The 12,537-nt window shown below is 35.4% G+C and overlaps 2 protein-coding genes across 4 annotated transcripts in view; one reads left to right on the top strand and one right to left on the bottom strand.

Moving 5' to 3' along the window:
• Positions 1-3,056, top strand: part of si:ch211-63b16.4 (kinesin-like protein KIF3C) — a 28,003-nt gene extending 24,947 nt beyond the window's left edge. For all 3 annotated transcript variants that reach the window (XM_041253009.1, XM_041253008.1, XM_041253007.1), the window contains 5 exons: positions 479-574; positions 936-983; positions 1,400-1,583; positions 2,365-2,494; positions 2,922-3,056. In XM_041253009.1, the coding sequence (XP_041108943.1) occupies positions 479-574; positions 936-983; positions 1,400-1,583; positions 2,365-2,494; positions 2,922-3,054 (591 nt within the window). In that variant the 3' untranslated portion in view covers positions 3,055-3,056. The remainder of the gene's footprint in view (positions 1-478; positions 575-935; positions 984-1,399; positions 1,584-2,364; positions 2,495-2,921) is intronic.
• A 2,208-nt stretch (positions 3,057-5,264) lies between these two features.
• Positions 5,265-11,482, bottom strand: fam161a (FAM161 centrosomal protein A). The gene is made up of 6 exons (XM_041253010.1): positions 11,193-11,482; positions 9,677-9,933; positions 7,486-8,658; positions 6,578-6,677; positions 5,702-5,856; positions 5,265-5,469 (listed from the first exon to the last, which is right to left on the bottom strand). Exons 1-6 carry the CDS (start codon positions 11,367-11,369, stop codon positions 5,265-5,267), a joined length of 2,067 nt encoding a protein of 688 aa, XP_041108944.1. The 5' UTR covers positions 11,370-11,482.
• Between the last annotated feature and the right edge of the window lie 1,055 nt (positions 11,483-12,537).

The following is a 12,537-nucleotide window of genomic DNA, read 5'->3' as shown; positions in this document are numbered from 1 at the left end:
TGAACTGGAACAATTTTGCGTTGAAGAATGGTCAAAAATCAGAATGGTCAAGAATCATGCCGAAATCTCATTGACAAATTGTTTAAAAGAAGTTATTATTGCTAAAGATGCCACAACTAGCTATTAATTTCATTTTCCTTGTCAGGGTATGAATACTTCTGAAATAGCATTTTTGGAGTTTCGAAAAAAAAATGCTGAAATAAATAATTGTAGACATCTATTTATTGTAACTTTTTTTCCTCATCCACAAAAGCAAAACTTTTGCTACAAAAGATTTTTTTTTTATAATTATTTGTTTTCAAGAAATTCCTAGAAATGATAAATTTCCACTGGGGAATGTAAACTTTTGACTACAACTACTATATATATATATATATATATATATATATATATATATATATATATATATATATATATATACTGTATACACACTGCGTTTTTGAAGGAGTTATTGAATGTTTTCCTTTACAATTGACAGGCGAGAATATTGTTGGAACTGGAGGATATGAAAGCTGAATTTAAAAAATTCAAGGATAGAGTAACTCTGACTTTAGCTGACCTGAAGAAAGAAAAGGTGACATATTATGTTGGGTGTACTCTGTAGAAAGCACATTCAATCTTGCCTTCAGTCAGACTGACACATCTCATGAAAATGGTTGGCTTGGTTTAGGGTTTGCTCAACTGTCCGTAATGTAAAACCTTAGCATACTGAATATAGAACTAACACATTGCTCCTTGTGTACTAGTTATATTAATGGAATGCTGCATGCATACAGTACATGAGTTATTGGTCGTGTCAATCAATGTAACACAAGCAGTTTATCACAAGGCAATAGAAATACATTTTAAAATATACTGAATTACTTTCTATAACAAACAATAATGTTGCTCGATTTGTGGACCATACTTCAATAACAAATGTGCGTTTTTTGTAGGATGGACTTTTAATTGAAATAGAGGAAACCAAAAATTACAATGAAAAGGTAAGCACTTTTTATTGGTCTCATCACTGGTCCACTACCAACATTATCAGACAATAAAATAAACATTATTGTACTGTAGACAGAATATAGCTATTGAGGTGCAGCCTCTTGTTTCAGGGAAGTCTTGTTGCCAAGTATTGCTTTTGGGAAACTGGAAGTCATCTGTATGATTCCCTATTGTTGTTTCTGCTCATTATTTCCAGTGCGAACAAACTATTCCAGTTTGACTGTGCAGAAGTTAGGGGAGGAAGTGTTCTACAGACTTCAGGGCACAATGCATCACCTATGGGCATCAGTGCATAGCTCAATGCTAATACCCTTCCCCATCAGACTTCTCCACACTCATCCCTGAATGATTAGCCTGAGCTATGGGAATTTAGTAAACACTGATAAAGATTAATGTGTTATGTCGGCAGATTAAATCAGAGAACAGTTCTGTTTTGGAGAAGCTGGAAACCCTCCAGAGGGAGCTCAGTTCCAAACACAATGGCTGCTACCAGGATCCCCCTCTGGAACCTCCCTACGTGCACAGCATGACGACAAACACTGAGATGATGATGATTCAGGTTTCCCAGCAGAGTGCTGCTGGGATCAAATCAGGTTGGGCAAACTGATTTTCTTCTGGCCTTCATTGTAATAAATGACATTATTCCATATGACCTCAGGCAGAATAGTGTCTTTAAACTATTTTTAGTGAAATAACGTGCCCTTTCTTCATTGTTTCTGCTGTTATTGTTTCATAGTGACCTTTTATACCACAGTACTGGTTATAATGTGATATAGGCATTTGACTATTATTATTATTACTATTATTATTATTATTACAAAACACAGTTTAATTTGTGGTATATTTCCAAGTCCCACAAATAATTACTGACACTAAAGTTTCTTTTTTATAGCATCTGATCTATATCAGAGTTTGTTGAATAGCCAGTAAGCTAAGTACAGTATTTATGACTGATATGTACAACTATGGCCTAAAAACCCATATGAACATAATTTAGAACTTTTATTTAACTTCATGTAATCAAAGAAAGTACAAAATTATATTGCAAAAGTCCACTGGAAGCCATAATAGTAGCACAGTGTTTTATATTAGATTTCGAAATGTCAGTTTTTCATTAAGTATATTTCATTCAGTATGTTAACGTAACATTATTCAGCAGGTTTCATTCAACTTTATGAACTAACATTTGTTAATTCAATAGGGTGATGCAAATCTTTTGGCCATAGCTGTATATACCATTGACAAGCTCCTAACAACTTTACAGAAAATTTGTGGTGACAGGGATTTTGATACTACACTACTGTATTTTATAAAAATGTTTACAAAATGACCTTTCTTTTAACCACACTATACATTTTATGTCTATCTGTACAGAGAGCAGGTGTTGTTTCAATGGCTGCAGTAGCATACATTGTTCTTCTGCTTTACATCCGGGTAAATCTTCAGCGACAAACTCAATGGATGATGAGGAGGTCATCAAAATTAAGGATATGTTTAAACAACTGTAAGTTCTTCTCTTTTTCCTCTTAAAAGGTAGTTGCACATCATAATCTTCTCAGTGTAATGAAAACCCTTACACAGGTTGCATGTTATAAATACAAGCTGCCACGATATCCAGTTAAGTCTTTATAGCATACTATGTTGTCTTTGATATGGTAGCATAGATGTGCGCATTATGAAGGCAGCTTAATCATAAACTTTCTATTCCAAAAATTACTGTAACACTAAAAGACAACATTTTGCAAACATTTGGCAAACTAATAAGAAAAAATTCAAACTAGAATCCTTCAACACAATAAACTGAATTACCATCTTTGTAGACGGCACTATTGGGAATACCTCGTAGGTCCATGTATCTCTTATGGTATATCACGATGTGTCTTTTCAGACAAACCACTTTTAAATAACAAGAACACATTTACTTTTTACAGAAAGAGAGAACGTAACTTACTTCTGGATGTGATGGTAATTATGTACACGAGAAGGTGGTTTATTGAAGAAGCAATGCCCCATGTCAAAAGGACTATAAGGAAATGTGGAATGAGACTGGAAGACACTGACTGAATTCACCAGTCCATTTGTGATGGAAAGTATTTTGAATTATTTGTCAGTTTCCTGAAAAATTACATATGAGACTGCGTAAGACTTTGTCATTATAAGGTGTAAGAAATTCCCTTATAAGGAGAGAACAAAGACAGAAAAAGGAACCTATTTCTCTGTCTGATTTTTTTTATTTCATTGTTAGTGTATAAATAATGTAATGAATGTATTGGTAATCTTATATCCAAATTGCTGTATTCCTTAGTGGAAACCAGAAGTACCAAATATTATTTCTATTTATTAAATAAGTCACCAGAATCAACTGTGGTGTATCATACTGTATTCCGTACACACAGAAACACTTAAACTTACATTCCACTCATGCCAAAGTTATGAGACAATGATTTTATTATTTTTTTTACAGATTTATTTAGATACAGAAACATGGCAAATTGTTTAGCACTATTTGTTGTATTGATGCTGGCCAGAATCTATCAATACAGATCAATACAATACTTGGTTTACATTGTAGAAATAGGACCAAATACCACCAATACAAGAAAGTGAAGACATACTTATCAATGCTGCAAAACATTATCTTTAATAAATTACAAATGCAAACCTTTCACACACAATTTGATTTTAAAAGGCATAACATGGTACTGTATAACTAACAAGATTTTTTTTTTTTTCTCAGCAATTATTAACATAACCTTAATAACCAGATTGTGGCAGAGTAGTGTCATAGCCAAGCCTATTAACTAGCAGGAAAGAGACTGTGAGGCAGAAAGGTGCAGTTTTAAAAACAATGTGCACTTGAATAACAAAACAAAAAAACACCACAGGGGCCAACATAAAAGGTTCAACTGAAAGACTGGGCATGCATGCATGCATACAATACACTACACTACACTACACTACACAGCATTTTGCTTCCTTTATATACACGTGGCCATTCTCCAATTAGCACTCAATTATCTAATTAGTGAATGGCCACATTACACCTGTAATTGTTGGCAGGTATGGCTTTAACCCCATCTCTGCCAAACCTACATTCAAAATCAATGAATCTTTATTTAAACCAAACGGCCAAAATCACACACACTATTTACATGTGCAGGGCTTCTACATAAATTTGTTTTATTTAAAAAAAAAAAAAAAAAAAAAAACCTAGTAATTTAAACACTTACAATCTCAATAATAATCACAAAATTCAGTGATTCCCACATCTAGTCATCTAAAAAAAGGAATATTCTAAGTTGTAACAGCCACTGCTTTGTAAACAAAAAATGAAGCTGTAGTATTTAAGAATCAATACACAAAAAACAAACAATTATGGAGCTACTATCTCCGTTTCTCTGGTATTTTTCATCAACAATAGTCTTCATACACCCTGTCTATGTAATGTATAATTTAAACGTATTTATATTTTGTTGTGTAACATTAATTTCGAGTCGCTTTTTTTTCTAATCGTCTAGACCATATTTTATGTGAATATCTTTAAACAGCTTTCAACTCTTGGGCATTGCTTACCCTCATTCTTAAGTTTGTTTTTCCACTTCTTCTTTTCTAGAAAGGCGTTAGTGGATTTAGAAACACAGTTTAGTGGATTTAGTGGTTTATTATTTGTTGAAACATGATCCATCTGCCAATGAGAGTCCTTGAAATGCTGCTGTGTAGAATGATGCGATATACTTCCAAGTCCATCTCTTTTCTTGTTACCAGTAACGACATCCAGAAACACAATGTCACATGGGCCTTTTGCTGATAAGGCCATTACACTCCCACCACAATACTGCACTGTGGGCAGAAGGTGCCTTGAAGCCATCACCTCACCTTACATATTTCATACACTAATCTGATTGAAATAAGGCCATTTTTGTTAAATGTCTACAGTACCTGTTTCCAGAATAACTGGCTTGTCAAGCTACCTTTAGTTGGATTCTACAGTATTTCTCACTTATAAATATCTTCTTAAGATACTCTTCTTAAGATGGATGTCCAGAATAAAATACATAATATGCTATAATGATCAATTACTGTTTGAACAACATCAGAACTCATGATAAAACACCAATCGTTTGCTTATTAGATGAAAGGAGCTGTCTGCAAAACTGGGTCACAGATTTAAAAAAAAAGTCATGATTTTTTTCTCTGTTATAAAAAGTGCTGTGATTCTGCATTAATAACGTCTATAAATAGTAAACAATTTCAACAACACATGTGAGCTTAAGTTATGTGTCACAAAGGGATTCCTGGTCTTCATTATCGCTTTCCTTGTCTTCACTGTATTGATCTTCTGCATTGGCATCTTCAACTTCTTCTCGCTCCCTGTCATATTTTTCAACACTTTCACTTTCATCTGCATCTTCATAATCATCTTGATATTCCTCTCGGTCTACAGGAGATTCTGCTCGCTCAACTGGATCCACTTTTAGACTGAGTAAAAGAATTAAAGAACACATTAATTTAAAATGCTTTTTTTAAAAAAATAATAATACAGCAAATGTTTGTCCAATAAAAATGTAGTAAATTTCTTGTTTAAAATGTAACACTTTAACAACATTTAAAATAGGGATTATTACAATCTGCATTCTTTAACGGGTCCTTGTTGACGCAGTGATGTAATATGTTCCCTTGTTAGTGGTTTTCTTATTAGATTGAAAGGTACCTTTCTTGATCCTCATTCGTTAAGTACACTCCATTGACAGATTCATCAAAAAGCTTCCGAGCCGTTGGAACTTTATTGTTAACAAAATCTTCACTTAATCCATTTTCTTTTAGTGTGTCAGCAAAACGTTTCTCTGCTGCCTTTTTGGCATTTCTCTGTAAAGAGAAAAGTAAACAGTTAATCTGAGGCTTTAATGCAGATGTCAAACGGATATATATTTTATAGCAAAAATGACCAATTTAACAAGCATTCATCCCTTCTAACAGCTGTAAATTAAAAAGAATTAACAAAATAGTCCTGATTTATCTAGTCTTTATACAAAATGCAGTATGCATTTTTTTTTTTCTTTTTCTCTGCATTCTGGTCCAGAGAATTATGGAATGAAACTTTACCATCCTAAATAATATACAGCCAGGCAGACTGAAAGAGGGTCTTGAGATTATGGCATAGTGAACAACTGGTGCTAAAGAAGCCCCTTGTCAAGTTTCTTCACAATTGGATAAGTGGTTCTCTATATATATGTATAACACGGACAGATGGACAAACAAGTTAAAAAAAAAAATGCAAACGATGTGACATTTAAAACTGAAATAACTGACCCAAAATAAGTACCTTATTGTAATTTCATAAAATACAAGTGAGAATCATTAACAAGCTGCAGTTCATTACAACTAATGTTTAATATAGTTGAGGTAGAAAAATAAATTAGTAACTTTGTAAATAAATGTTATATAAGTCAATGGCCTGAAAACATGCAGATTGGTTGGCTTCAAATCAGTCCTCAGTTGTAGCTAACTTTTAACTCAAGTACATTCCTTAACAAAAATGGTATATGAACTTTTGTTAATGTCAGGTTTCGTTACTTCAAAAACCTACCTGAGTAACTTGTTCCAATAGTAATGGCCTTTCGCTCACTCTCTCCTGCATCTCCCTCATCTCTTCCAGGTATTCCTTCTTCCTCTGTTTCTCTAGTTTCCTAACCCAACATATATTACAGTCATTCCATCAACTTAGACAGTTACTAATCAACAGAGTGAACAGCCCATACAACTATTGGGCAGGTTTGAATAAAAAGTATAAACGTTAAATACAAGACACAGCCATTCTTTAATTCTCCCAAATACCTGAACTGTCTTAGTTTGGACTCAGATATTTGGGCCAGAGTCTGATGGGGATCATTGGCCTGGGCACGCTTTGCAACAATTCTCTGGAGCTTTTTCTCTTTCCGTTTCTGTTGTTCCCTCTTATTTTTTTCTTCTTCCTCCATCCTTTTCTTTTGCTCAAGTGACTTCCTGGTTGGAAAAACAAGCCTGGTCCTCAAAGCTTCTACTGAAGCAGAGGACTTTGGGGAACACCAGAGGAAAGGCTGGATGGAGCAGGAGGAAGGAGGGGTTTCTGGGGCCTGGGATGGTGTGGGAGAGGGAGCTAACTAATTTCTTTACAAAACTAATATAAAACAGCTGGAACCTTTATGTTTGACATACTTCAACAATGCATCAAACCAAAAAAAAATTGCATTTCCAGTACATAGAAAGATAATCCAAACATAAACACCCCGGAATTTAGCCAAACACCCATGCTTTACAAGCAGTTAGTGGCACTCCAGTTTTAAACCTTTATCTAGGAGACAAAGTGCCACTGTTGGATCTGTCTGGTATGCTGAACACGTGTGTGTCTTAATTTGGGTCATCCCTATAACAATTCAGTTAATGTGACTTTCATGTACTGTATATTAAATTAACTAAATTCGATTGATCTAGTACAAGATTCATTGCTATTGTTACCTTACAGCTTCTTGTCGTCTTTTAACCGATTCAGTGATTTTAGCAGGACACAATTCCTGACTTCCAGACAGAGAAGAAATGGCACTCAAACATCTAGGTTTTGACTGGCTCTCGGGTGAGATATAAGGCCAGCGACTCTCCATTAGCCTGCCTTCATCTGTTTGTATGTCTGCCAGGATCTTGTCTCTGTGAGACGGGATCTGTAAAGTTCGGAGGACGAAGGGTTCACAAACCGTCATCGGTTTGGTGTCCCTCTTTTTCAATAGCTGCTTGTGGAACCTTCTGAACTTTGCCCCAAAGTCAGGAACTTCAGTGTTGATCCTTGGTCGAAAATCTGTCTCTTTGTTTTTGTCTGTTGAATTTTCTTTCCTTTTCCCAGAGGCAGCGCAAGTCAGCATGCTTCTAGGCAAGGAGGAACTGTACAGTAGTTCTTGCGACCTCATCTGCATCTTAATCTTGCGATAAAGTTCCTCTTCCTTGATTCGATCGCTGATTGTCGGGTCATTAATATATTTAGGCACAGGTTTTGCTTTAAAGGTGGTCTTTTTCCTTTTTGGTGTGAGATCCTTGACCTGAGTTTTTTTTCTTTCTTTCCTTTTTTCCTCTCTCTCGATGAAGCTGAAAGGTTTCTGAGAAGCCAACGCAAGCTCCTTGGTCCTCTCTTTCACAAACTGCCTCCTTTCTTCATTCCTTTCCATAATTTCCTCGTAAAGTGGGAGATATACATGGGCAGGCACTGGGTTGGCTCTGAACTTCTTCTGAGATTCCATCAGCTCCTCCAGCTTCTTCTTCAGCAGGCAGTTCTCCATTTCTATCTCTGATCTGGACTTAAAGTTTTTCTTTTTTTTCTCTGCTTCTCGAACAGTCATATGGAAGGGCTCAGGAACTGTGATCTTTGGGCTCCAGTCTTTTGGTTTTCTTTTACTCTTCTGGATTTTTGGAGAAAGTAGCAACTGACATTTCTCACTAGAGTCATAGTCCACTATGGAAAACCCATCCCACATACTTTGTATGTGTTCCCTTGGAGACAAAATTATTCCTTTTTCCTTATTCTCTGTCTCATTATCGACCAGACATTCACTTGACACATCTGACAAACTTGAGCAAACATTATAGTTCAGCTCACTTGCTGAAAAGGCTGTTGGAGTGTTTGGAGTCTTCTTCCATTGGGATCTAATAAATACAAAAAATGTAATGCAAGACAAATACTTCTTAATTGCTTCAAGTACTGGAAAATCACACCATACCCATTATGCAATAGATTGGTATGATATTATTCATCATATTTTACAATTACTGTCTAGAATAAAATATTTAATATATTAAAGATACCAAAAATAAATAGTTTACTCACTTATTTTAAATCGGCCAACTTATGGTATGCTACTTGTATGTAGTAGTGGGTCACAGCTATCCAGTATGCCTGTTTCAGTGGCCCAAATTAAGTGAACCTATTAAATGCAATAACCTCCTGTATATCTGATGTGACAACCGAATACCAACAAGTGTAGATTTTTAGATGTATTACTTTTTTGGGCTGAACATACTATGTTTTTCTTGTTTTCTGCTGGGATGATTTATGAATATCAATAAACAATCTTTTTTAATTGTTACATTTGTTTAAGTGCAATTACTGATTTAAATCGGAACATAATGTTTTTTTCATTCATCTTTGCAGAGATTGTAATATTTGCAACTTGTAACAGTCACCATACTAGCTTTTGAACACCAGTATCTGAGTCTGCCTTTCTGCAGTAATGCTAATTATCCTGCAGGTGGCACTCAACATCAAGGTGCTCACTTTTTTTTCACATTTGAAATGTGTAGTGAAAAAATCGATGTATTAGTCAAAGGTACTCTTGAACTGGAAGTATAAATCTTGTAATATTTATAACATCCTGGTGCCATATCAGGTCTGTGATGGATTAGACTGATCATTTTAATGGGGTGCAAGATACATTAATTATGTATACATTTGAAAAAAAAAAAAAAAACACCAGTCACTTAAATGAAAGCACTATGTGGACTAGATTTAGCTTCAGCTAGTCAATATTTGGCTAGGGAAAGTGAGAGCAGGGTATAATAAGATATCTTGATGTGATCCTTACAATCATTATTGCCTAGGAGGTCAATGGCCAAGATATTTGTATGAAAGGGTAAATATGTATAACAGTGGGACTGTTTGATGTACCTGCAGTGTAATTCTGTCCTGTCATATTCATTGTCAGGAGGCACTACACCTTTTAGTTTCATCTTATTTTGATACATCTTTTCAAGTTGGGCCATGGTGTCCAGGTGAGCATTCTTCAGCTCCTCCAGCTTCCTATAATACTCCTTATTGGCGAAGACAAACTCTTTGAGGTCTAGCTGATTCACAGGCGCTCTGTAGTCCTTTAACAAAAAGGAACTCTCCATTTCCTCGGGGTCAGAATCACATTCAGATTCATTCTGGAAGCAATAAGAGAATGTATTTTATTGCAATCAGATTTCTTTATACAGCAATACTAAAACAGCGATCACACTGAAAAAATGAATGAATTACTCAGCAGTCTCTTTGTTAAGGTTTTAAATGGAACACAACAATTATAATTGAGGTCAAATACACTTTAAAGGAGTGATTCCTTTCCAATACGTTTTCTGCTTGCAGACCATTGCGGAAAAACTGAACTGCAACACAGGAAATTATTTTGACCAGAAAGCAATTACAAACAACCTTGAATCTATTATTAAACAACCAAGAAAAGCCCCACTGTTGGTGTTTTAAGCATTGGTTATCACTCCTGGGAACAGGTCCTGTATTTCAATTATAATGTCCTGATTGTTAAGTACAGTACTTAATATTCTTTTATCTAAAATAGACAAACATATTTTAATAATACATGTGCACATTAATATTGACATCACAGCAAACTGAGCACTCCTCCATATAAAGGCCAAAGAAACTGGGAGAACTGATCTCCTTTGGATCCTTGTAATAACTGTGCAAATCTCATTAGCAATGATTGTAACAGCTCAGGTACCATATGGTGTTCAGGGTGGTTAGAAATAAATAGTGTCCACGCGTATACCAAAGAGAAAAATGTTTATTTGAAGAAAGCAAAATATAGGGTTATATTATAGATAACAAAGGCTGTCTGTGGTCTCAATATCCACAACCAAACATTCAATGATATCACAAGGCTATTCTCTTTGGATTTTGTGTATCACACTACAGAATTGTGTTCAAGAAAAAAAAAAAAGAACACTGAAATCCTCTAAAATAAAAGGCAGTTGTGGTAAACCTGTATTTCTGAGGGTGTGATGCGAGTTACAAGCTACAGTACATGTAGAACCTTGATCGAGACATCAACTTTCCATCAAAGATATTATTTCCTAGAACAGCAGAAATGAAACCTTCAAAAATTCTATTCGCCCTCTATCAATTGTATCTCAGTACACAGTACTCAATTTGTAATACATATAGTAACGTTCAACTACAGTTAAATGCAGAAGAGATTAAGGACGGCGCTCACTACTATCCCTAATCCAGGTACACAAGAGATCTGAATCTTCTTTGCATCTCAAAATAGTTTCAAAAGCTTGAGTGGCAGTTTTCTGATTTGGCAGGCGATTCCTTGAAAACAAAAATGCTCTCCGTATTGGTCTAGTTTTCTACTAGTAAAGTTATATGATACTTGCTAGAGCTGTATTTTTTTTTTTTTTTTTACCTCCTTCTCGTAGTATCTGTTACACCTCCGCTTGTCCTGTGAATTTGTCTCGGTTTGCCGGGACGACGTGGTCGCTTTTTCCCTCTCATACTGGGCAGCTGGAATTTTTGTGTATGGGTTGATGGGTGTTTTCAGACAGGAGGTGACCAGGACGTTGGCCCGATGAGAATTCTCCATGATTTCTATTTTTTGCTATCTAAGTTCTTATTTAGAAAGCTCGTTGCTGTTAACACTCGGTTGTTATTAGAGACCAACGGCACTGCTGCCCTGGTTACACAGGGAGGGCAGTGTTACGGGACTTCATTAGGGACAAACCTCAGTAATCTGGTTTGTCCCTTGTGGTACCGAGTTCTCTTAAGTGTATTCCAGGTTTTCTCTTTTATGATTAAATGTAATGTCTCCAAACGGGAAAAAATGAAAAAGAAAAACAATAACACTGAGTCAGTTTTAACTCATATGCCCAAACTTATTATAGTAATGTAGCGTGCACGGGGCGAAGATTTAAGACCGCTATACACTGCTTGTAAAGGAGCCGGGTCTTTTATACAGCAGTATCGGCGCTCCCGCCCTCCGCCTGTGTGTGGAGCCTCGTCCTGTCTGATGTGATCTGCCTGCGTTAACCGAGATCGCTACAGTATGTTAGAATTGTGAAACGTATTAGCAGTTTCCATCAGATTCGATTTTTTTTCTACCTTGTTTTTGAAAACAAACACCTAAAAATCAACAACTTCGTGTACTGTATTTGATATGGGACGAATCAACTTCAATTAACTTGCCCATTCAAAGTGTTAGATGATGGTTTATCCATTTACATTACACTACAGCCTTATTATCAAAGACCTGTAGACTCTGAACAACTCTCTTGTTGTCAAGTGTAATGATCTCCCCACCTATAGTAGAAAAATGTGCTTTACATCATTATATGCAGATACACAACGGTTGTACTTATTGAACGACTGATTATGTTGATTCTAAACTGAGTGTTAAACTACCTACTCCCCTATTCACAGTACAAATCTTTGCTCCTTGTGTTTATGAATTGTTGCATTATGTCACCCTATAATGTATATGGTTGTCAAACCCTACCTTTTTAATTGTCATTACCAACCAGATTTTTTGAATGCCACCTTAATCCAGAGCTATATATAATGTACACACTAGCATACGAATTAAGGGATATTTTATACAATCCATGCATTTCTTACCTTATCTCCAATTATGATTTTTTTTTATACAATTGCAGTTTGTTATCTATATTTTCCAGTCTTACTAGCTGGCTTTTAGAAATAGACATCTTAAATGAGGACCAAGAAAAAAAAGAAAACCATCTCTCTAAATCTAACAT

Source organism: Polyodon spathula, chromosome 6, assembly GCF_017654505.1.
Source record: "Polyodon spathula isolate WHYD16114869_AA chromosome 6, ASM1765450v1, whole genome shotgun sequence".
Taxonomy (NCBI): domain Eukaryota; kingdom Metazoa; phylum Chordata; class Actinopteri; order Acipenseriformes; family Polyodontidae; genus Polyodon; species Polyodon spathula.
This window is presented reverse-complemented; position numbering and strand designations above follow the sequence as displayed.